Source organism: Ambystoma mexicanum, chromosome 2p, assembly GCF_040938575.1.
Source record: "Ambystoma mexicanum isolate Mex_15411 chromosome 2p, UKY_AmexF1_1, whole genome shotgun sequence".
In the NCBI taxonomy this organism is placed as follows: domain Eukaryota; kingdom Metazoa; phylum Chordata; class Amphibia; order Caudata; family Ambystomatidae; genus Ambystoma; species Ambystoma mexicanum.
Window position 1 is genome coordinate 1123406098 of NC_090923.1, and position 26582 is coordinate 1123432679.

A 26582-nucleotide genomic window follows, 5' to 3' on the forward strand; every position below is an offset into this window, starting at 1 on the left:
TGAGAGGAGAGAATGATCGGACCAAGAGAGAGGTGTATTGAGAGGGTTAGAGAGAGAGCGGTCAGCAGAGGTGAGTCCATCCAGCGTGTGGGCTCACACAGAGTGGGGCCAGAGGGAAGAATGGTGAGGGAGAAAGTCAGAGTTTGCAGAAGGGTAAGGCCACGTCCAGAGAGTCAAGATGGATATTGAAGTATCTGTGGAGACGCTTAGAGGTAGAAGTCAGGAGAGAAGATGTTAGGTCAGCCCATTCGGATAAGAAAAGGGAGACCGGTCCAGTAGATAGCAGCAAGAGTGATAGAAAAGGTAGGAGAGATGCAAAGCTTGCAGACAAGACATTCAAAGGAGTAGGATTGGATAGGTATGATAAAGGCAGGGATACATTCAGGGAAGACAAAGGCCACTACGCCTCCTGGCTGTTTAGGCCTGGACTTGGAGAGGATCTTGTAGCCCTCAGGAAGAGAGTGTCAAAAGCAGTGACAGAGCTGGCATTAAACCATGTCTCGGTGAGCGTGAGGACGTCAAGGTCAAAGTCTTTAAGGAGGGGACAGATGGCCGAGGAGTGCTTGACAGTGGAGCGAGAATTGAGGGTAGCTAAGTGAAGCTGGTTGCCACCTTTTCGAGGAGGGTTACGGTGACGAAGTACCACCGCTGGGGGAGGTGGGAGGGGAGGGTGAAGGAGGAGTGGCAGGAGAAGGAAGGAAGTTCATGAGAGACAAGTAGACACATGTCAAGGAGGAGGAGGTTGGGCTGAGAGCCCTTGGCCATGATAGTGTCATTCAAGTAGACATTAATGATGTACTTGGATGATGGGAAGAGTGTAACAAGCCCTTCCCATCTGGTTCCATCATTAATGGGTGAGGAAGGAAAAGGGGAGAGGACGTAAACCATATGGGGAGTCCATAGCTCAGGAGAGGGATCAACAAAGAGAATGTCAGTAATAATCTGCCTGGAGGGAGCACGGACATGTCGGCAATGGGCAGTCCTGGATTTGGGACTGGGAGATTCTTCTTAAACATCTTCCTTCCAGGCTTCGAAACAGAGGGCGGATAGGTAATACAGTAGCAGTTGGAACAGATAGGGGAGATACAGAGCACCATAGAGATGGGGTGGGTGGCAGAATATGCCCAGGGGAGGGAGTGGGAGGAGAGCTGCACAGTGCACAAAACTCACCAGGCGGCCTAGCAGCCAAGCAGGCACAGATAAAGGAGGTGCTTTAAACAAGACTTGGACAGGGTAGCAGAAGTTTAAATGCCCAGAAATGGGGTCTAAGCATACATAAATGCCAGCAGTATACACAAGGCCACAGATACAAGGGGCAAGACAGGAACACACAAGGGGGGCAGCACATTAGAATACAACAGAGTACAGTTAAAAAAAAAGGCATATTAAATTGCATCTGGATTTGATTTTCCCACAGCACACTAGCAATGCAAGGCCTTGATTACAGTTAAAAGAGCAGAGTAAATTAAATCTAGATTCGATTTTCCCACAGCACACTAGAATGCAGTTAAAAAAGCAGGGTAAATTACATCTAGATTCAGTTAGCCAGCAAAAGTAAAACCGCAGATTTGGTAGTGCCTGCAAATACAAATACGCTACTCGGCAAGAAGGAGGCGGCCCAGGACATCTAAGACATCATAAGTAGTAAGTGGTGGGAGAGGCCTCCAGTTCCAACCCGTGGATGCTGAGGGAGTGGAGGGGCAAAAAAGGCAGTCCTACTTCGGGCATTAGGAAACAATGAGGGGGGTGCCTACAGGGGCCCATAGGCAAACAGAGGTCCAGTCCAGTGGCAGTTAGTCAAGATTAGGGAGATAAGATGCTTGTGCAGCTCACGCTACGGTCCAGGTGAATTGCGCACCACATGATTATGGAGGGAGAAGGAAGAGACTCCTAAAAATGGTGTGCCTCAATGGCTAGATAGTGGGAGGAGGGCTGCAATTTGGGCGTGGCGGCAAGAGGAGGGGCGAGATTAGACCCAGCCACGAAACTAAAGCAAGTGTGCAGACTGATAAAAGCATTGCGAGTTGAGCGCACGGAAATGCCCTCACCTCTTTTGACACTTCACACTCTTCAAACCACATATCTACTCTTCCAGCTATACAGAGACCAGCTCGACCCGTTGAAACCGACGACCATGTGCAGACGGCCAACTCTCCTCTGTTGAAGCAACAGATTTGAATGCTGATTTGAGCCATTGGAGTCTATCGACGCAACTATCTACTCAACAAGACGGGGGCCCTCAAACAGACTATGCCCCATGGGAATGTACGACTCAACTGCAGCCAATATGCCTGAAAGTTTAGCTTGACATGGTTTCATTGCCTTCTAAAAGAGTCTTGAATATTGACATTTCTGCTGAAATCTTTTGCCTGAACACCCCTGCTTATCATCCCAGAGTGCCCTTTCTTTTCATAGTCTGCTTTCTCGGTGTTCCATTACAGGGATGGGCCTTTAGTGCTTTTAATTAGATGTGTGGATTTTCCCTTTTTTCCATTTTCTTTTTTTAATTTATTATTATTTTTTTTAAGTCCCCATTTTTATAGAACATTGATTGAACATACTTTTATTTTGGCAACACCACACTATTGTTGTTTGTGTTGCAACTTTATCAGCTCACACCGCTCTTGAAGATATAGCTCGACCCCGGCACACCTTACCAAAAGATGCAAAGTAGGTGTACAGGGGTGGACTAAACCAAAAGTGGCCCTGAAATTGTATTTCAAAGTGGCCCCATATCACACTGTTCAAGCAACACTAACCCTTCCAAGTAGATATTTAGGGATGTATGGAAAGAAATGGTCACAACTGGCTCATTTTAAAAGCAGATGTGTCCTCAGATAAAGATAAAAAAGAAGTTAAACATAAAAATTAGATATGTTAGCTTTTAGTTAAGAGTGAGAAAGAACACACTGGAAGCTTTGTTAAATTCTTTAGTTCAAAGGGATGTGGGGAAGCAGGAGAGATACGTGAAAGGGAGAGTTTTAAAATGGAGCGGTTCAGATGAGAAATCCACGGTAACCACAACAAGAGGGCCATGGTGCAGGGGCACACCAGGAAATCTCCAGAGTTCCCCAAAGACCAGGTCATCACTAGAGGTATACCTGTTGGACTGTGCACGTTTCACCTTAATGAGTGGGATCACTGCTGCTTTAGTAGTAGTGTGGTGCCGAGTAAGCAGTTTAGAAATCTACTCATCCCTGTACTCCTGCAGAGCAGTAATCATTTCGTCACTGCCCATCTACATTCCTTGGGCTCCTGCAGAGGGCTTGATTCACTGGGAGCCTGACGTCCTGCTACAGGCACCATTTGTAGCACTTCGACAGCTGTGGTCTCTGTTTAAGGAAGGACTGTCAGCTGTACCCAATCCCAACCCAAAAGCTAACCTCTGCACCCTTGACCCCCTAGACTGTCTTCACTGACACCAATGGCATTAGAAGTCACGCCCACCCTGCCAAAGTCTTCTGACCTAAATGGAGTTGTGGTGTCTGCGTGGGGGAGATCACGGGCATGCTTGCATACCCTTCCGAAGACTACCTCACTTCCAGACCACATCAATTCCATGGGGCACAAACTCCTTCACTGCAGCCATCACTGGCCTACTCTTAGGTGGTAAAACATAGATGTAAGAATTTGCTGTTGGCATACTCTGAATGCCAAAACAGCAGGCTGTTCCCTCTTATTCATTGGAAACCTTTAGTATATACGGCATAGAACAATAACCCCACCTATGTATTAGATTTCGCTAATGATAGCTTAGGAGAGAATATTTTGTATCGACAAACTACTCCTAAATTTGTGACTACAACCAATAATGGCACTACATAAGAACACTAGAACAAGAATAAGAGTAAACACCCAAGGAGCCCTGTCAATGGAAATAAAAACTAAGAGCAGTCAAGCAGGGATGCCCACTGGCGGCAACACTCTTCAAACTATACATTGCCGACCTTCCAGAAGAACTGAAACAGATAAATCATCACCCAAGTCTAAATAACATGGAAGTTTCAACAATATGTTATGCTGATGACTTGGTGCTTCTAAACCAACCAGAAATAGGACTACAACATCTACTAGCCGGTCTACAAACGTACATGGACAATAACGACCTAATAATAAATACTAAAAAAATCCAAAATCATAAAAATTGGAGGGAATAAAAGAGTCACAACAAAAGACTTTAAATGGAGAATAGGTTCCCAGACACTGGAAACTGTGAAAGAAATTCATTATCTGGGAATACTGTTCAACTCATCGATCTCGGAAGAAAATTGGAAAAGAGATCTTATGACAAAGGTAAAAATGCTTTGTTCAAGCTAAAATCATAAATGCCCGCTTTGGGAAATTCTCGTTGATACCAGCAAGGATGTTTTACATACAGAAAGTCACGCCCATACTAACCTAAGGTGGAGAAGCTGGATTGAATGTAAGCTGGAAGATACGGGATTCACTAGAAAGTAAAATTTGGAAATCATTCCTAAACCTTCCAAGAATTCTGCCAATTTCGGCAATAAGAGCGGAACTGGGTCTCCAATCACTGCATTCGATCATTTGTTGGAAATCAATACTATTACTGAGAAAGATCCTGGTAAAAGAAGTGGTGATTGGTTAGAATATACTGACAAGAAATGGTATTGGTAAAAGTGGGGAACTATTGAACCATTGGAAGGAAATATTGAGTGCGTAAGACATCGACTCAAATACAACTGAACTAATAGAAAACCCAGAGAGAGTAAAAAGAAAATTAAACGATTCAGACTGGATAAAAACAAGAGAAATTAAAATATCATACGAATCAACAAAAAATGTGGAGAATGCCAGTCGGAAAAGAGATACCTTACCAGAATATCTACGATACTTTCCAAATTAATTTCATAGATATAAACTTCTCCAGATTCGAATGGATGTGTTGCCAACGAATGGCTACTTACATAGTAGAGGAAAGCATGGAGTGAATAATGTCAGTAAAACAACATCTCCTAGAATGTGAGGCAGTATCAACAGAAAGAGAAAGAATTTTCCAAGAAGTTAAGACTTTTTAAAACAAGATCGATAGAGGACTGGTGGAAAGAATTCCTGAACGGAAACAACATAAGACTAACATGTGCAGGAATAAATTCCATCGAGAAAACACTGGGAGATCTTGATGAATGCAAAAACACTAAGGAACGGACTCAAGGACTCATTGGTCAATGACAAAACGAGAAATGAATGTCTCTTTTTAATTTTTATGAAGGAGAGGAGTGAAAGTATTGTGTAAAAAGTTAATGAACTAAACTAAAACCACAATAAAAAAAATTAAAAAAAATTGTGAAACTGCTTACTTACCTGTGACTGTTGGTCACTTGTACAGGTGCTAAAGCTGAACTCAAGTCAGTATTGATTGTTTTGCCTTGTAACTTAAATGACCTGTAATATGTTTTAAACAAGGTTTTCTTCAGACTTTTTTTCATTTCAACAATTGTACACACTTTATTAAGCGATTTTGACCCTGCACGAGGCCCAGCCCTCCCTCGCGCCCCGATTGGTTTCCCGGGCCATTACCACAACACAGCCCCCTTTTGCCGGTGCACGGCAAGCGCTGGCATGCCCCGACCCACAGAGCCATCCAAATCCGCACAAGTTTATGCTTTAAAAAAAACAGAATCAGTGGGATGTGCGCATTTTTGTTTCCTCTTAACTGGCGGCTTCCCAATCCACCCTCCAGCCCGCCTCCCAGACCTCCCTTGCACCCAGATTGGTTTTCTGGTCCCATAATGGACAATCCAACCAGGGCAGCCCCCTGCCCGGCAGCCCCAGCAGCTAAGGGTCCCAAGGCAAAGGGTGGCTCCTACAGCAGCAGCTCCAGACTGTCTGCAAGGTCAGCAGGGGGGGCCAGCGGCCAGCCGTCAACCAGCATCGACCATCAAGGTAGGTGTGGCCTGGGTGTGGCGTAGAGCAAACACTCTACTCCGGAAGCCCTGCCACTCGACCTAACCTCAGGACATAGCACGCCAGCATGTTAATACTAACTAGCTTAACAACTAGACAGGATAATGAATGTTAGCCAATGCCACATTAAACTCAATGGTGAATATTAGCCACACTTAGATATAATTGCGAATATTAGCTTGCGTCACATCTAAACAGGATTGAAAATGTTAGCCAGGTCCACATTTAGATAGAATTGTGAATACCGGCTCCCGCCACCTAAGAAGGTGCATCATTCAGATATAATTGTTAATATTGCCTTGTGTCACATCTGGTCAGGACTGTGAATGTTGGCCGTGCCAATTTAGATACAATCGTGTGAATATTAGCCACATTTAGATATAAATGCTATTAGCTTGCGTCACATCTAGACAGGATTGTGAATGTTAGCCAGTGCCACATTTAGATATAATTGTGAATACAGGCCTGCACCACATCTAAACAGTGCCTCATTCAGATAGAAGTGTGAATATCAGCTTGCGTCAGATCTAGACAGGATGGTGGCTTGAGCCACTTCTAGACAGGACTGAGAATGGTAGCCAGTGCCACATTTAGATTTAATTGTGAATATCAGCTTGTGCTACATCTGGACAGGATTGTGAACGCTAGCTAGGCCCACATTTAGACAGAATTATGAATACTGGCTTGCGCCACATCTATACAGCGCCTCATTCAGATATAAGTGTAAAAATTAGCTTGCATCACATCTAGACAGGATTGTGAATGTTAGCCAGTACCACATTTAGACATAACTGAATATCATCTAGCAGGGCAACGGTACGTATATCTTACACCACATCTGTGGACACAGGCTGCAGGCACGGCAAGCATCCATGCACCGTAGAATGCAGCTATGGCTATGCTTTCCGGTCTAGCAGCACATTTAACCATCCAGACAAACATTTGATCTACCTCAACACCTCTGCCACTAGCATACGGCGACTACCTACGAAAGAAATCCAGTATAGCTGGTCACACATCGACTCTCAACAATAGCAATCTATCGCAAACCACCAACAGCGCCCACCCACTTGCCCGACCTTGCTTTGGGCTGCTTAGTCGAACCTAGCCAGCCATCCAAGTCCTAGACCGGCAAAATGCACACATGCGTCTTCTAATCTAAACTCTTTAGAATTTTCCAGAACATTGACTACGCTCACCGAGGGCATTCCAACCTAAAAAGAGCGCTATAGAAATAACCAAATACAATACAAGTGTGGGTGGGGCTCCTTTTGGACTCCTTACTGTTTTCAATGTATCGATGTAGGTGTTAATTATCTTGTAGTTAAACTAAACACACATTAATCTTATTAAATAATATATGTTTTGTTCAGTTCAAATTATGTAGACAATACCTTACTTTGTTTATTGATTTGTATTGCGCGTCAAACCCAGGGGTATCTGGGCACATTTGCACAGGGTTACAAGTATACTTTAGGCATGAGTGACAATAGTTAGAATGGAATGAGTTACAAAGTTACAATTAATTATACAAGGCAACGACAGAATAGCATAAACATCAAAATACAAAGAGACAGTGCAATGCAGGTACAGTATGAAATGCAATGATGGTCAGTGGCAGAAGTCACAATGCCTGAGAGTCATATAACGACAATTACCAAGGCTTAGACAAATGAGGTGTGTCAGAGGTCCTTAGCTACAAGCCAGTTTATGGTGTTTCGCCTAAAGTTAGGGAAGGGTTGGTCCGCTCTTAAGGAAGGAGGGAGGAGGGAGGGTGTTCCAGAGCTGCGCCACCCTAACAAGGAAGATGCCCCCCCCCCCGCCTTTTTTAAGTCTGAATCTAGGGGCAACCAGACAGAATGAGTTCACTGTCCTAGTAGGGCGTGAGGTAGATTTTTTGACAATTCTCTCAGAGTTAAGGTGGAGCAGCATTGTTGAGGTACTTGTGGGTTAGGGCGACAGTTTTAAGCATAATTTTGTCATTAATGGAGAGCCATTTAGTCTGTCTCCTCAGTTCCGATATGTGCTCCGTCCTCGATCTGCCCAGAACTGATCGGAGCGCATTGTTTTGGAGAATTTGGATTTTCTTAACAATGTTCTTGCTTGCACCCAGGTACAGTGCATTGCAATAATCCAACTTGGCGAGGATGAGGGCTCTGGCTAGGATAGTCCAGCTTTCTTTGGACAGAAATGGTTTGCAGGCCCTGATCAGTTTGCAAATATATGCTGTCGCTGATGAAGGGTCGAGTCGAGGTAAAAGCCTAATGTTTTTACATCTTTTACCACTTTAATAGTGTGCCCATCGATATTGAAAGAGGAGTATATTGTGCCAAGTTTGCTCAGGTTGACTACAGTTCCGAGAATTAGGAGCTCAGTTTTATCGTCATTCAGGCATAGGCCGTGGGCAGCCATCCATGCCCGAATGTGGTGGTAAATTGTGTTCACTAAGGCCGTGTCCTTGTCATAATCAGCAGTCAGGAGGCATGAGAATCTGGGTGTCATCTGCATAGTTAGTGTAGGTGACACCCAGATGGTCAAGTCATCGAATAGTGGCTTCGTGAAAATGTTATACATTGTTGGAGATACGCAGGAGCCTTGTGGCCCACTGCAGGTTATAGTGATAGGGTCAGCGGCATCAGTAGTAGAGAAGACTCTCATAGTCCTATTATTCAAGAAGGATTTGATCCAAGCAATGGCATCGGTGAAAAGTGAGCAGCTGAGGAGAAGTGTTTGCAGAATACCTTGTGGGCCACCAGATCGAAGACGGTGGATAGATCGAGAAGTAGCACGGCCATTTTCCCTTCATCTTTGAGTTCATCGAGCTGGGTAGGTTTTCAGGGCCGTTTCGTAACATGTTGTGGCCTAAAGCCAGGTTGGCATATTCCTAGGAGGTGGTTAGTTTCCAGATACTCCTGTATCTGGATGTAGGCTACCTTATCTAATATCTTAATATGATATGGTAGTGATCGGCCTGTAATTAGTGGGGATGGTAGGATCCAGGGATTGTTTTTTTTTATTTTTTTTAGAAGGGTTAGGACCCATGACTCCTTTAAATTGCCAGGGACGTTCCCAGATGAGAATGATGCATTAATACGTTTAGAGATGAAGGGTGCCAAATCTCTAGCAGCATCTTTAATTATTTGAGCTGGGCTGCTATCTCCTTGACACCTTGAAGGTTTGAGGGAGGCAAAGACTTTCAACCTCAAGGATAGAAACTTGTGAGAATCTGAAACTTTGAGGCGGTTTAGTAGGCAAGTGTTGGTAAGAGTTGTCTCCCTTGTAAGTGATCCATGCTTTATACCAGTGCCTAACCCTCCTAAGAGTTAAGCCTAACTGCTCAGACCCACTTATCAGTGAGTTGTCCAAATGTTTAGTGAAAAACTGCAGGTTCACTACAGGTTAGTCTCTATAAACCCCACACGAGTGATGGTCCTGAAAACCCTCCTCACAAAATGCCTTCTGAATTCCAGAGAACAGAACAGAGCCAGGGGAGTCTTAATGTTGGAGTAAAGCTAAGTGTACAGCAGGAAGGACCGCCATTCTTATCCCAGAAAGAAGAGGCATAGTACGTGAAGGTTCAGTCCTGAAGCAGAGTTAAACTTCATGAGCAGCAAAAGACCAGAGAGAGTGTCACTGAATCTGGAGTCTACTTTCATGGACAAGAGGAGGTTCCATAGGCCCGTTGGCCCATAGGATACAGTAACAGTGGATTTAATCCAGACAGTGAGCTCTAGATTTATGTGCAGCAGAGGGGTTCCTAACAGAACCATTTCAAAGCGTGTATGTTTAAGAGCAGAGGCAGGATGACATTCCCCAAGACTGGAGTTAATCCTCCCAAAACTGACAAGTTCCATCAGCAATGGCTACAAAATAGTGGGTGGAATGTAGTATACCCTGTTATATATTTTAACACAAGTGCAGGTGTAGACCAAGCTACAGGCTACTTTAAGAGTCATGTGATGTATGGGTCCCAGTTTCGCTATGTTGGACCCATTCCCAACAGCCTGCAGCTGCGTCATCTGTATTTAACCATTGCATGGAAGATCAAAAAAAAAAGAGGAGCAGCGGGGGAATCTCTGGGTGCACATCTGTAATGCAGCTTCCTATGCCACACATCTACTACCACCTTCCATTAGAGTGCCAGAGGGGAGCACATTAGCGAAAGGCAAGATAAAAGCAAAGCCAATGCCAATCAGAACCATCAGAAAAGCTCTCCATTGCTAAAATAGCAAGTGAGAGCCTTGATGGGAAGCATTTGGCGAATAATGATACGCCCTTTATTTTCGGTTACTTCCAGAGGGTACATAGTGGGGGAGGGGTGGGGGGGGAGTCAAGACTAACTGCAAAGGAAACTGCCTTCCAATCAAGAGAAATGTTAAACATTACATCTGGCTGGACACCTACTGGTGTGCAAAAACTCATGCATTCTTGGAGAGCCTCAGAAGGGTCGGTCCTGCCATCCGTAGGGTGAACACAGTATATACATGCAGTAGAGTTATAGTAAACAATATAATGTGCAGCAATATCTACAGTTACAGTGGAAAACAGTTTACAATGTGATGTGCAGCAATATCTACAATTTCGCATGAACATAAATACAGACGCAGGCAATTAACGATCCGCAAACGTCATGAGTGGAATTAGGCATTTAGGAATGTGTGGTGGATAGCCACTGTTTGGTTCTTTGTTTGAATATGGTAGGAGAGTATTCTGATCTGATAGATAATGGAATCGAATTCCATAGTTTGGAAGCGAGGACTGGGAAGCTAGCTCCCACGGCTTTCTGCAATTTGTATCTGGGGATGGTCAGGCAATGTGCTTGATCCGATCTGAGTAGCCGGGTGGGCGAGTGGTAGGAGAAGCGGGAGGAAAGATAGGTGGGGGCCTGATTGTTCAGACATTTGTGTGTGAGGGTAAGAGATTTCAGAGAAATTCTTTGTGTTACTGAAAGCCAGTGTAGGCTTCTCCTTGTTTCGGAGATGTGTGAGGATCTGGGGATATTGAGGGCAGCTCTAATGGCGTTATTTTGGGTAACCAGTAGTTTGTTCAGGTTACGTTGGTTAGTCCCTAGATAAGGCATTGCAATAGTCCAGTTTGGACATAACCAATGTCCTGGCCAGGATAGTACAATTCTGTGTGGTGAGGAATAGGCGGCATGCTGTGATACGCTTACATGTGTAAGTGGATGCCGAGACAACTGCGTTTGTTTGTCTATTAAGAGATAGAGTGGAGTCGAGGTAGATTCCTAGTGTTTTAGTGTCGGAGGAGACTTTAATAGAGTTACCATCAATGTTGAAGGTTTTGAAGGCAGGATCAAGTCTATTCAGTCGTTGTTGGGAACCCAGGATGAGGAGCTCCGTCTTGTCATCGTTAAGACAGAGCTCATGCTGAGCCATCCAGGCTTGGATGACTTGATAGATGTCGTTCAAGGCTTTTGAGTCCACTATGTAGTCACCTGTGATTAGAATGAGTATCTGGGTGTCATCAGCATAGTTCGTGTATGTAGCACCCAGATAGTCTAGTACATCAAACAGAGGTTTAGTGAAAACGTTATAAAGCGCTGGTGAAGTGCAAGAACCCTGAGGAACCCCGCAAGGCACCGGAGTAGGATCTGCTGAGGCATTCGGTGAGAATACCCTCATCAGTCTGTTATCCAGGAAGGAACTAATCCATTTGGTAGCTTTTGCGGAGAAGTGAACCGCTGATTTCAAGTGGCGACAGAGGATTTGATGGTTGACCAGATCAAAAGCTGCCGATAGATCAAGGAGTAATAGTAAGGCCATTTTGCCATTGTCTTTTAGGTCCTCGATCTGGGTTTTGAGGTCTAGTAGGGCTGTTTCCGTCTTGTGTTTAGCTCTAATGCAGTAAACAACCTTAAGTATGGATTGTGATATTTTTTTCCTTCCACGCTAGTCTATGTTAGCTTTGCAGCCTACTTAGGACTTCATTTGAGAACACACCCAGCTTTGTGAATTTGGTTAAGTCTTAACCGCGATCCACAGTAAAAGACAGAAATATATTGTCATTTGGGCTATGGAGTGACCAGGGTTTCTATAATTATTCAAAGCTTACTTTAAAAGCTGGGTACTTCTCCATTGTGTGACGAATCCAGGGAGTCACCCCCTTTGAGACTAGGGAGGTGAGCACGCTAGGTGTAACCCCCTGGGGGACAGGACAAACGGTATCCCACTGGGGGTGGCCCACCCCTTCGAGGAGAGGCAATCCCTATATAGGGATCCATGTTATCCTCCGCTGCTCACAGGAACAAACAGCTGTGTAGGTTGTATGAGCGCTAAACTCTGAGATGGTCCCATGTAATTCCACCAACAGTAATTATTTAGTGGTGATTTAATGTGAAGTAATTACTTCGAAATGTTTGACATTTTTTTATTTGGGGGCCCTCCCCATGCCCCCATCCCCTTTTTTACTGCCCCTACCCCCAACCCTCCAACCACCCCATTTTTGCCCTTTACCCCACAAATACCTATATTGTTCGAAGACATTTCGAACTAAATACTTCGTAGTAAATTACCACAAAGTAATTAGTGTTGATGAAACACGATAACCTGTGAGACACAGCAAATGTGGACAGGAATGACTAGTGTGGGTGCAGGCCCCTCTCAGGAACCATACAAGCCTTAGGAGAGACCAGGGAATAGTCCCACCACCTTGTTGCAGAAAAAATAAAGATCTCATCATCTGTGACAAAGAAAGGGGAAGAGCAGCTTACAGGAGCAGCAGAGGCTAGGAAACCTCCTCATGAGAGGCGTGGCCAGGGATCGGAAGCACATGCACAAGGAAGACTCCGAGAACCCCCAGAACGAAGGGTAGGCCTGCTGGGAAAGGTACTGGAAAGGCCCAGTCATTGAGACTGTTGAGGCAGGAGGATGCCTGAACCGGGAGGGGCAGCCACGTCAAGGAGACAACGCAGGAGTCCCGCTGAATGGCAGCAAGGTTCCAAGCCACACGGAACACAAAGAGAAAGCCAGGGAAACAAAGCTGCGTCACACTCCTGAAACGGTCACCCATAGGCGAACCACAAAGACGACAAAAGTACACAAAGGCTCCAGGGATCCGGGTTGTGGGTAGACTGGCCCCAAGAGACCCCAAGGCGGGGTGAAAGGGAGATCTCCACGGCAGGGTAAAAACAAGTTGACCCCAAGGCGCGGACAAGGTCAGATCTGAAAATGGGGCGAGACCGTCCACAAGCCAGGCTGCAGAACCCAGGTCACCAAGGAGGGGAAACAAGCAGGGAATAACTACTTGGAAAGAGTGCAGCAAGGCTCTGGAGCACAAAGTCCCGAGAAAGAACCAGGTGTTGACATACGACCCAGGAAGCACCAAAGGGTAAAATCAGGTCAGGGACTGGGACAGAGTGTTTGGGGTATTTTCCAAAAGGAAAGAAACTGAAGCCCCAGAGAAGGTAACAGACTTTATTAGAGAAACCTAGTGTTCTGATCGGAACTGTGCAATGGGGCAATAAAACCTAGACTTTTGAACAAGAGACATTTAGGTGCGTTCATGAACCAGCCAGCATACCTTTGGGTGGGTGTTAGGCAAAGTTTGTATGCAGTACCCTTTGGGTCCACTACACACAACTAGGACTACAGGTGTAAGCAAAACCAACCTTTGGTCTAAGTCTGTACTACACAGTGTTGTGGTAGCATTGCTGAGCAGCCAGGCTCATCTCAAGAGAGAATATGAGTTGTAAGGATGTTACACAGATGTCTCTAATTACAAGTATTCAAATAGACTCTTATACTCAAGGTTTCCTGGAAAAACACTATTTATTTCACAGTGAGTTATAAAACATTCACTAGAAGGAGGCAATCTATATCACACAAAAATACACTTCAATACTTCACACAGAGGCATTTAAACTACTTTGAATCAAGCAAAACGGCATTCAGAGCATTTGAAGTAGGAGCAAAAAGGCATAAGTTAATATAACGGATATTACAGTTACTCTTAAACAGTGCAAATAGTTGGAGTTCCCCAGAAGAGTTCATTCAATGCAATAGGTTAGGCCAAAGTCAATGGGCTAAAGTCTTGTATAGGATAAAGCAGTTCTGGAAGTTAAACAGAAAAGTCTTTGCCAAAGTTCTCCGAAGTAGTTTGTAAAAAAAAAAAAAAAAGAAGATTCAGATGTTGGGTCACAAGCTGACTAGGCCTGCAATTTGCCAACATTTCAAGCACTTTTGCAGTGAGAGGCAAGTTCTCTCGGTCGGGTTTTCAAAGTACCTTACCAATGAAGAAAAAGATGCAGCTGTAGACGTCTATTCTGGGCAGTTCCTGCAGATCTCGCTGTTCCTGAGCCTCAGTCGTGGGGACAAGAGGGAGGACGTCGGGGGACTCCTGCACTGCACTGGAACTGGTCAAAAAAGCTGGCAAAGGCAAATCTTCAATTCCGGTAGCTGTAGTCAAGCACACAAACTGGTGTCCTTCTCCATGGCTATTCTGTTTTCTGCAGCACTCTGAGAAAAATGCAACCAGCTCAGAGAATGGTATCCAGGAGGCTTAAGAGTTCATTGGTCCCACCAACTCAAAGGGAGAAGTCGTCCTTGAAGGGCTTCTCTGTCGAGATGAACTTGGCAATTCGGACCTGCAGCAGGGCTTCACCAGGCAAACCAACGGTCCAGGAGGTGCAGCAGCCGTCCTCTTCCAGCGCGTCTTTGGTTCTTTCGTTCCAGTTGTTGACTCTGCCTTCCAAGCCAAGAGACTCGTCTTTTATCCAGTTTCCTCCCATTCATTCCAGCCTAGCTGCCACTCACCCAGAAGGGTGGCTGTCCTTGCCGGACAGTCAGCCAGCCAATCACGCCAGAGTGCATTTGGGTCTCCTAGGAGAGTAAGCACAGGGAGTTTCGGGCACCTCCCTCACTTCCAGCCCACCCCAGACACTCGGGCGCCAGAGGCGGTCTTCAGTCCTGAAGCCAGCCAAAGGCATAGGAACAAAGGGACCAAACCTGGTTTGGCGCGCAGAGACAAACTCTAGAAGGACCTTTCCAAAAAGAAATGGCGAAAAAAGAAGACCGGGACCGGTTTAAACATAGGGTGCTCAGACGCCTTCTTGAAAAACATGGCTCCCGCGATTTACCGGTGTTTGCAGTCAGGAAAAATCATGGTAGTTCGTTGTAAAACCACTGCCACCAGCCATTTTGAGAGGAAAGGGTAGCATTTGACTTCTACATGAATTTCTAGACATAGGGGATACTAAGTAACCCCTCCAGCACTCCATGGTAAGATAGTGTGTGCTGGGTCTAGGAATTTAAAGAGACTAGTAAAGTCAATTTCACTGGGAAACGGTAGTTTATCCCAGATAAGGTATTTAAACCTTGGGACAGCCTGAAAGGCTTCCCTGTGTCACTGCACTGAGGATGCTGTGTGACAAATGAAAAGATGCCGCCTATGGAGTTGTCTAAAACTCAACAATCAAAGAACGCCAGAGTAAAACACACATCAAAATCCATGAGAGAGTGAGAAAAAAGGCTCACACTCTCTCCAGGTAAAGAAACCAAGTCCTCAAAATCCAGCAAAGTTGCTGGGGGTCTCTAAGGTGAAGGGAATTAGCACATTTGTGAGAATTTTCCCTGACAGTGGGCAACAGCCCTTTTTGTATTTTTGATTCTCTTTTTCTTTGTAGAAAGTGGTAGGGACAGAAGTCTGTCCAGAATAGTTTTCTGGATGACGGACTTGAATGAAGTTTTAAGACATCCGACAAGCGCTCAGTTTTCTTTTCTTTCTTTAGATTAGGGCCCACAGATTGGAGAAGTGGTGTACCATTGATACAGAGTCCTATAGTTGACCATATAAGATGGGACTTGTCTTAAGGTAGGAAGCTTCAAGTAAAACGGGCAACCCAGCTTTCTTGCCCATACCCAAAACAATGAGAGGCACAGTGTAATGTGAGGTTATTCTGAATGCAGGAATTAGGCTTCATGCGTAGCAGGTAGTCCCGAACCAAAAACCTTCCAAAATGAGTATTGTCTGTCAGAGCTTTGCAGGGGACTGATTGGTCAGGGCTGGAGCAAGGTACACCAGAGAATGAGCTTGTGGAAAGGAGAGCATAAGAAAAGTAGAGTGGCTGAGGTATAGGAGACTGTGGTGTACAGAGAGAGAGGGGACAATGAGAAAGGCAGAGAGTGAGCAGACTATATTGGACTAGGAATCGCAGAAGTACAGAAAACCATAGCAGATTACAGGTTAAGCCCAGGATGTGAAGGGTTCAGGAATGGATCGCAGATCACTGGCTTGAGGCCTTATGCATGATTAACTCACATTCTTGGCTTTGAAGACTGGACTCTTGGGGTTCTCCAAGTCCCAAATCTTCAGGCAGTTCTCCTTTCCACCTGTAGAGACACAGTGAGGCTTTACTGGATTCTGGCGCATCTTAGAGATCCCAGGGCCAACGTTTGCCTCGACCTAAATTGAGAAAACAGCAAAGGATGACATCATAGAACCACAGATCCTTAGAAAGATGGGCAACTTTCATGTGATGAAGGGTAGGATTGAGGTGTATTGCATAGCTGTGTGTGGACCGTAGTACTGGAATTGCAGGGGGTGCTGTAGGCCAGGAGTGAGATTCATCGGTACAATTATGTGCTGCTACTGGTAATGAAATTGCAGAGGTTGCAGTATGTAAGGACTGATTTTCTATACTCTGGCCTGGTGGACAGATGTATAGAAGGACAACCTATATTGTAGAACAAAGGGTGCAAAAGCACAGAGAATTGATTACCCCTCTCTAAATCGAAAGGGGAGTTGCGAGAAAAGAGTATTTGTCACACAGATATTAACATTTACGCAAACATATGCATTATCTTTTCGTTGATCAGAAAAGTACTAGCAGGACAGAGAAATGATTTTTAGTAGAAGAATTTTTCTTTTTAATATAATTCAAACATATTTGAAAGAAGGTGCATGAATTCATACATATTAATCATAAAAACAAACAAGGGGGTATGTCAATCAATGGACAAAAAGGGGTTTTTTTCAGAGGCAAATTAATTAGACGACTATATTTAGACGTCCTTTGAGAGATTGGTGTCGACATGTTTCGGCCATGTGACGCATTAGACATCCTCTCTAGTGTCCATTCGGAAAAGGGTCCCAGGCCCATCTTCAGGACAAAGGATTTCTTCCCAAGAGTCTTCACATATGTGGTTTATGGTGTATATTCAACATCATTAATTTGCTTCTCCAGTTCGGATGAGAAAATGACGGTGGTAAATACGTCAAAAATAAAGGATATTTCTTTTCAAACACACAGGCTGTTAGTGATGACTATTGGTCCTGTGGTCAAGGATCACCTTATTTTTAATGTGATCACTGATGTGTACATCGGAGTCCCGCAGATTGAGGGAAAAGAGCTAAGCAAAGTTGTTAGAGTGGCTAGCAACACAGTATCGGCGGCTGTCACTTGTTAAGTTCTCAGACAAGTAGAACTTAATTCCGCAGAAGCCCGGTAAACAATGCTTGACTGAGACTGAATAAAATAGCCAGTTGTCACTCAAATATTAAAGCCGCAGCTTCATGGATGGAAACTCGGTGGCTGCCATATGTTATTTTTGAAAAACATATGGCCCAATCAAGGATGCAGAGCCGTTGCTGTAAAAGAGACTTGATCGATGTGCAGCGTAACTTCCGACACATGTAAACCGTCTGGAGATCTATATTAAAAAGAAAAATTCTTCTGCTAAATACTCTTTTCTCACAACTCCCATTTCGATTTAGAGAGGGGTAATCAATTCTCTGTGCTTTTGCACCCATTTGTTCTACGTATACTTACCCATTTGAGAATTGCTCCCCCGGTAACAAAAAAATTGTGTCATTACCACTTCATTATATACAACCTATAATGTGACAGGGACAACTTTGGGGAGCTGTAGCTAAACCAGTTCAGGTAGCAGTGGCTAAGGTCTTCAGAGGTGGTGAGCTTGTAAAGGGTCCACAATGAGTTCACACAATGGGAATCACAGATTACACTTAGATAGGATGTATACAAATACAATGGTCATGTATTGGCCAAACACTATAGAAAAATGTCTACTGGCACGTAGAGTTATCACACAACACTAGAAAAATAGATTACATATATACATTCACTTATCAGAGGGCATAATGTACATCATGAACTCCTGCAAATGAAAGGTAAGGTTATATCATGCATTTTAGGTCCACAGGGAATTATCCCTAACTTAACAGCCCTAAGTTGACTGGGGCCTTTTGCCCAATAGTTCAGGTAAAGTTCCACAGATTCTGTAAGGCAGGAAAAAACTGTAGGTAGTGTCTCTGGTGTTCAGTGAAGGTTTCTAATCGTCAGAGCCCAAGTTAAACAAGCTAACAGAAGTAGACCCAACTTTCACAAGTCCTGTGCGAGCAAGCAACCTGTGTAAGAACCACTGTAACTCACCCCCCACCCCCCCACTCCGATTCTCCCAAGACTTGGCAGGTGGATGGAAAAAGGTCAGGTTGCTTTTCCCGCAGTCAAAATCCTCGATTCGCTGGGGTTGCAGGTTCTACCTGATCTCCGGTTGGTGTCTTCCTGGTGCAAGGACTCTCGAATAAAGAATGCAGCAAAAATGGATGCAGAGCAGCTCTCATGACTGGACTCGGGTCAGGTAAGCAATTTCAGAGAGTGGTCACGGCAGCACAACGACGCAAAGGGCCACACTTGTCACAGTCAGACTTTCCCTCCTATCTCGGGGTCCCTTTGAAGCTAGGACCCCGAAATTTCGCTGAGGGGAGTCTTATATGACAAGCTGAGGACCCCCAAAGTTCCAGGTCAGAACGAACGGTGACATCGGCAGCACAGTAGCCCAAAGTCAGCGCTGGTCATCCACAGGACAGTCCCAGGATGCTTCCAAAGGCTCTTCTTCGCAGAGTACCAAGCAGACTTCTGGAATGGATGTTCACTCCACTCCAAGGGTCGCAGCTCCCAGGCAGGACTGCTGAAGATCACAAGCAAGACAGGGCTCCACCTGGACAGCAGCAGAAGTTGTTTGCCTGGCATCCTTCCGTCAGATATCCGGTCTCTTCACGGGTCTCACAGCGGGACAAGAGTCTTGGCTCCTTCAGGTTACTCCAGGATCTCTGAAGAATGGGTGCAGGGGTCCTATTATCCTAAAAGCCAGGTAAGAGCCGAAACTCCCACTAACCAATAGCAGGACTAGCCCACACACCCCAGCAGTGGTCCAATCAGGACCACTGGTGGGAACACTCATGCATACCACTCAGACCCACTGAAACCAGTTTGTGGATTGGGACCAGACGGTCCCAAACCCACATCCTGCCATCAAACGCACACAACCCTCCAGTAGCCCGCCAAAAGCTTCTTTCCCGGTCACTGGAAGTCTGTTTTCCTGGCCTCACAAGCCAGAAAGAAGGCTAAGGGACAAGCGAAAAACCATCTGGCACGGCCATGTTGGGACACTAGCCACAGCTAGTAACCAAACGCGGTAAACACAGTAAGGCTAAAACGAAAAGCACCCAAAAACAAAATGATAAAAAGTCACTGCTCCACCAGTTTGCCCATTTAGCACACCAAGTGTAACCAAAAAACCTTTCAGAGCTAGTCTAGAGTAAAACAAAAAGTGTACCCCACTGTACTGCATGAGGCTTTGTACCATGATAAAAGTTACTACAAGTGATAACAAGTTACTAAATGTAGTAACAAAGTCGCAAGACTAAGGGAAACAATGCTGCCCAGTACAGACAGCCTGAAGGACATGTCAGTTTCCCCATAACAGATGAGCAAAAGACAGTGTAGTGAAGCTTAAGGCTTCACTGTACTGTAAAAAGTACAGGTCAGAATCAAAAATAAAAGCAAAAAGTTTGGGGGTCCATTAAAATGGAAGGAAAAGTGCAGTAACACGAAATCTTTCCCAACACTCGCCCACCCCTCACCCTCCACAGACAAGGGATATGGGGTACTAATTCACCCCTGGATGGGTACTCTGTTCCAGTCGGTTATCCCAGTTGGACAGCCCATCAGAATTGCTACTTTTGGGATCTGGCCTATGCCCAATAGTAAAGTTCAAGTCCTGCAGACTGATGAACCACCTTGAGCCACTTTGGATTCTCTCCCTTAATATCCACCAACCACTTCAAAGGCTTGGGGTGAGCATAGACGGTGAAGCGAGTCCCATGGACGTAGGACCTAAACTTCCTAAGGCACTATATAATGGAAAAACATCTTTTCTCCACCTGAGTTCTCCACACCTAAACCGGTAGCCGATTTGACATACAGCCTGAAGGACATGTCGGCTTCCCCATAACAGATGAGCAAAAGAGTGTAGTGAAGCTTAAGGCTTCACTGCCCTGTAAAAAGTACAGGACAGAATCAAAACTAAAAGTAAAAGGTTTGGTGGTCCATTAAAATGGAAGGAAGAGTGCATGCATTAAAATGGAAGGAAGGGTGCAGTAAAGCGAAATATTTCCCAACACAGGAAATCACGATCTGAGAGCAATCAGGATTCTTACATTTTCAGGGCCGCCTTCTCTCCACACCTTCAAGAGTCCAGACTCGACACATGTGATAAGAGCACTGAAAGAAAGAAAAAAAAAGAAAAAAAATAAAGAATAAGCATATCAATTCAAAACATCCAAACCATTACATTGTGCAGGTTAACAATCCTTGAATCCTATGTCCCACAAGCAAAGGTGGGCAGGGTGCACCAGACAATGCTGCTTCTAGGCTGACCTGTCATGGATGGCCAGTCCACGAAATGGACCCTCACCGCCAGTGCAGTCCCGAAACTCTGTAAATTTGCCCTTCTCTGTGCTGAAGACCTTCACAGTACCATTTCGGCAGCCCAAAAGCACCTGAAACAGGGAAAAGGAAAAATCATGTCTGAAGGGAGAGTTGGAGAGCGGACCACAGGAGGTTAAAGCACTGCATGGGGTTGCTAGCATAGGGGACTTAACCTGTAGATAGAGCTTTCATTTTACTAGTCTTTGTGGCTAAAGACAATCCAGGCATTTTAGCCTCCCATAAACAAATACAGCCACACTATTTGAACTATAGTCTTTTATTCTATGGAAACATTTTACAAGTACAAATAGTTAATAAACAAAAAGGCACTTTGATGAGCCACAGATGATTAACATTGGAAAGTGCCAATATGTGGGATCCATTGAGCTGTACATTTAGTGCAGGACTACAGTCACTATATGTAACTCACTGATGTTCACTGTTTAGGCATGAGCTGAATGGGTCATAAAACCAGCTGGCCAGAACCATAATCAGATTTTAGGCAAGCGTGCAACTAGCATTGCCCCACCCCTATTAATCTTTCAGGCATGCTTGAAGAGATTGCATTGTTCCCAGAGGAAAGTAAACACCTTCTTTGAAGGTGTTATGGAGATTTTCCTTATGGCCATGTAATGGCCAGTCAGTGCATGTGTCAAGAAGATCCATCCAATAGCTATTTCCTCAAGCTCACCAGGTACTCCAAGTGGTAGTCGTGTCAGAGCAGCCCAGGCCTAACTCAAAGGAGGTAGAGTGGGGTGGTTCACAGTCACAGTATATACTTCCTTGCATACCAAATAAGTTTCACACACTATGTTTCTATTAAAAAAAATAATCTTTGTTTTTTCTAAATATAAAGAGAAAAAATACATTGGCAGAGAAGTAAAACAGAACCCGCTACAGCAAGTATCACTTTAAAATATGGTTACTTTCTTAGTCAACAGAAAAGCCCTTCCTTAAAGTGAAACATCAATAACAAGTAGGCCTGGAACGATATGGACCAAAAGTCATATCTCAATATGATTATATATATATATATATATATATATATATATATATATATATATATATATATATATATATATATATATATATATATATATATATATATATATATATATATATATAGGATACATTTCTGATGCTTGTATCTGCTTAGATTCACATGCTATACATAGGCCGACATCTAGTGGTAGCCACAGAGCATTACATTTTTTGTTTACAAAACTCGAAAAAAGGGACGTCGACAGGGCGTGCCAGTAATAGTATCCCTAGTGTGACGTCTCCTGTACCCATGGTCCTTCAGGCGTCAAGGTCCCTCAGATTGTTTTGTTTCAGACATGAGGTAACGAAGTGCAGCACAAGTACAGATGTAATAAAGCAGATAAGAGTAGAAAATCCAGAAAACATCTATGCACCGTCTACTCCACAGGGAAGGAAGGGTGGGCGCATTTGAATATAAGCAGATACAACCATCGGAAATACCATTAAGCTGATTAATGTATCCCTCCTGGGGCTTGTGGATCTGCTTAGATCACATGCTATGCATAGGCTAGCGAGCAGTGTCTGGAGAAGGTGGAGGGTTGCGAGAAGGTACAGCTGCAAATAGATGTTTTAGCACTGCTTGCCCCACCTTTGAATCTGCTTTAGAATGTGTGTCAATACAGTAATGCTGAGTAAAAGTAGTATGGAACTCCATGTAGCTGCTTTGCAAACGGCGTCCAGAGGGACGTTTGAAATAAAGGCCAGGGTAGCTCCTGTAACCCTCGTAGAGTGAGATCTTGGTCTGAAAGGCAGAGTTTTGTTTGATAGGGAGTAGCAGAGCTGTATGCATTTCGCTATCCATCTAGAGATGGTGTTTTTTTGAAACATGATCACCTTCCCTGCTAGGTGCTATGGAGACAAGCAGTTGGTCTGTTTTTCTTAGCAGTTTTGTCTTGTTTACATAGATTTAAGGAGGGTGACTATGTCTATGCTAAGTGTATGGCGGTTCTTCTCAGCTGAGTTTGAAGGATTTTGAAAGAAAGTGGGTAGTTCAATGAATTGGTTCATATGGAACTTGGATATGAACTTAGGCGAAAATCTAGGCTGTGGTCTTTGTGGTTAACTAAGAAAGGGTTTTGCACTGACAAAGCTTGAAGCTCACTGACTCTTATGGTGGTGATGGCCACCAGAAAAGCCGTCTTGTACGTTAGGTGTTTAAGGGCTGATTTGTGCATAGGTTCAAAGGGAGGACCTATGAGAGTATGACATTGAGAACCCACCCTCGGTGGAGGCTGGAAATGGAGGACTGGGGGGTTAAAGTCTCTTTACTCCCTCCATGAAAGCCTTAACTGAGACTTTCCACCAGGACACCTTGTTTTGTGAAGTGGTGTACGTGGATAGAGCCGCTAGGTTAACCTTGATGGAGTTGAATACTAGGCCAGAGTCTAGTAAGTGGAGCATGTAGTTAAGAATGCATGATGGAGTACATTCAAAAGGGTTTACATTTTTTGACTGGCACCATATTACAAATACATTCCAAAGAAACAGTATCTGGTGTTAGGTTTATGTGCCTCCTTGAGGATTTCCATACAACATTGAGGTCATTTTTAAATGACCAAACTATGATTGAGGATGCGGGTGTAGGGGTGCCGTTCCCACCCCCCCCGTGTTGGGTGAGCATGTTGACTGGGCACAGGAGCATGCATGGGTTGCAAATGACCAGTTTGAGCAGATGCGGAAACCAAGGTTGTCTTGCCCACATTGGAGCAACCAGGATAAGAGTTGCTTGTTCAAGGTGCATTTTGTGCACTATTCTGCTGAGGAAGGGTGTCGGTGGAAAAGCGCAAGCAAATTTCCCAGAACAGCTCATCCATAGGGTGTTCCCCCTTGGATCGTGTATGAGGAAACCTGGATGCAAAGTCTGGGCATTGTGCATTTGGGTTTGTGGCGAACAAGTCTTCTAAAGTAGGATAGTCCCGGAGGGAAAAGATATCGACTAAAACTCTTCTGTTGAGGGGCCACTAATGTTGTTCGAGTAGAGGATCTCTGCTTAGAGAGTATGCTAATTGAGTTCCCCTGGAACGTTTTGGGATACTAGGAACAGGTTCCGCTTGAGTGCCCACTTATTTTCTGGGCTAGCCTGGACAGACTTGGAGAGTGCGCCTCCCTGCTTGTTCATGTAAAACATGGTAGTGGTGTGGTCTGTGAGGACCTGCACTGTTTGACCGGTTAGATGCACCTGAAAGGCTTGGAGGGCTTGGAGCACTGCTACTAGTCCTAAAAGGTTGATGTGATTTTGGGCTGTGATCTGTGTCCACAGGCCATGCACTGTGTGTTGGAGGTAATGGGCTCCCCATCCAGACAGTGAGGACTCTGTTGTAACCATCGCTTGCACTGGAGGATTGTGAAAGGGTTTTCCCCTTTAACAGATTCTCCTTTGTCCACCAGCGTAGCACTTGAACTAGGGTTAGAGAAACAACCACTAAATCATCCCACTGACTGCTTGCCTGAGACCACCGTTTTCGCTACCTAATCATGCATTGGGCGCATGCACAACTGTGCGTGAGGAACTAGGTAAATGCATGAAGCCATCATCCCGAGCAAGCGCATTGCTTTGCGTACGTATATTTGTCGACCGGCTAGATATTTAGATATTTGGAGTAGGTTTTGTACTCTCATTTGAAGGGAAGACTAGCCCCCTTCCATTTTTATGATAGCTCCTAGGAACTGTGGTTTTGCTTGCAGCGAGCCTGGATTTTTTCTCATTGATTGAGAATCCCAATTGGAACAGTAGATGGATTAACCTTTGGTTGTTTTGCTTGCAAATTTGAGGGGATTCCCCTGTTATCAGCCAGTCATCCAGATAAGGGTACACTGGGACAGATTCTCTGCTTTAGTGTGCCGCCACTACCACCAATGCCTTGGTGAATACCCTTGGAGCGAAGGCTATACCGAAGGGTATCACCTTGAATTGTTAGTGTTGATTAGCTATTTTGAAGCGCAGAAATTTTCTGTGAGCTGGGAACATTGAAATACAAATGTATGAATCTCATGTCCAAAGTTGCCAAGTAGTCCCCCTATTTTAGCAGTGGGGTTACTTCTTGGAGTGTAGTCATGCATAATTTCTCAGGCTTGACATGTGTTTGCAGCGGGCAGTTCTAGGACAGGGCACATTTTAAAGGTATTTCTTATTTCTTTGGCACAAGGAAGTACATTGAATAGATACCTTTGTTTACCCGATTTACGAGGACGATTCTATAGTGTCATTTAGTAGAAGTGCGTTGACCTCTTCCAGCAGAATGCGCTGTTCCTCCTGCGTCGTTTGTCTTTGTCTTGGCGGGTGGTTGGAATGGTCTGTATGGGTTCTATGCAATAGCCTCCCGCTACAGTGGAAAGTACCCTCTTATCTGACATGATCCCCTCCCATGCATGGGTAAAAAGAGAAATGCAACCTACTGGAGAGGCATGGGAGGGGACCTGGAGCAGGTGGTCATTGCTTTGGTGGGGTGGAGCCTGCGGACTTCTGTGGACCCTTTGAAAGTTTTGTTGGGAGTATTGCCCCTGCAAGGAACCCCAAGATGTCTGCCCAACCTGGTTGTAGTTGGAGGGCCACTGGGAGTTTTGACCTCTAAAACGGGGTGTATTAGAAGTGCCCCTCTGCACAAATGGTTTGTTTGTGAGAGGTCCCAGGGATTTGAGGGTGTCCTACTCGTCCTTAGCACTTTTTAGCGCATCCTCGACTACTTTCCCAAATAGGGCATTTGGCTCAATGGCATATTTAAAAAGGTAGCTTGGGTTTCCAGCTTGAAACCTGATCATAGCCATGCATGCTGTTTAATGAGGGTACCCTTGGCTACTGTCCGGCCTGCATTATCTGCTGCATCCAGATTATTTTTCAGGATGCAGCTTGCCACCCGTTTACCATCAGCTACTTTTTTAAACAGCTGTGTGTTTAGGGGCTCCAGGGCAGAGTCTTTGTTGTGAGCTCTCGGCCCACTTGTGGCAATTATAACCCACCAGGAGCATGGTGTTGCTGGCTATCCTTACTTGTTTAGCTTACTCGGCTGCTTCTTTCCTGGCCAGTCTGTAAATCATTTTGCGCTCCTTTTCAGGAGGGGCTTCGGAAGAGGCTAAAGGTCTTTTCCTTGTGGTGGTCACCACGAGAGAGTTGGGCTTTAGCTGTCCCCTGGTGTACAATGGGTCTAATAGGGCTGGTCTAAACATCTTCTCAATGCAAGGGTTGACTATCTTTGTCAGGTTGGGAGTAAGCAAAGAAGGCGGAATGCACCGTTGGATAGATTGGAGCACTGGAATTAAATGGGCTGCAGATCTCTTATCCCCGAGGATGTCAACTACAAAGTCTATGCCGACTTGAGCCTCATAGGCATCGATTTAAAAATGTTCTGCAGTTTTTAAAAGAAGATCATTATACTGCAGCTGATTATCCACAGGGGAATCAGCCACACGTTGGTGAATATGGTATGGAGATTGAATGATGTATACATCATAATATTTGTCTGTATCCTCTATGTCCCCTTGGTCGGCTATTGAGCCAGGGTCCAGCGAACCTGTAGTGCCAAAATAGTATAGGTCGTCGGATATGTTTTGATAGGTAGAGGTACTAGTTTGCGTCACGTCTAGGTCTTGGTCGTTTTCGTCGGGCTGCTCATTAGCTGCTTCGCCTGGAGGGTGGAAAGTTGATCAGGTTGTTGATAAAAAAAAAATAATAATAATAATAATAAAGCTAGTCATTCTCCAAACTGCTCCGGGGTCCATTGAGTAGAGCTTGATAAAACGGTGGGAAGAGGGGTATGGAAAGGCTGTTTGTGGTGCATTGCTGCCGAGAAGGTGTCACTAGGGGCAGAGTGTTCTCCATTATTTGGAGTGTGGATTCATGGAGAGTGTCTGGGGTGTGTTTTTTAAT

The 26582-nt window shown here is 44.8% G+C and overlaps 1 protein-coding gene across 1 annotated transcript in view; it reads right to left on the bottom strand.

Annotated features, from left to right (window-relative positions):
* WDR74 (WD repeat domain 74) overlaps nucleotides 1-26582 on the bottom strand; it is a 383453-nt gene that overhangs the window by 184797 nt on the left and 172074 nt on the right. The window contains exons 3-5 of the mRNA XM_069645163.1: nucleotides 20627-20748; nucleotides 20407-20470; nucleotides 16204-16347 (exon numbers count right to left, since the gene is read on the bottom strand). Coding sequence (XP_069501264.1) covers nucleotides 16204-16347; nucleotides 20407-20470; nucleotides 20627-20748 — 330 coding nt within the window. The remainder of the gene's footprint in view (nucleotides 1-16203; nucleotides 16348-20406; nucleotides 20471-20626; nucleotides 20749-26582) is intronic.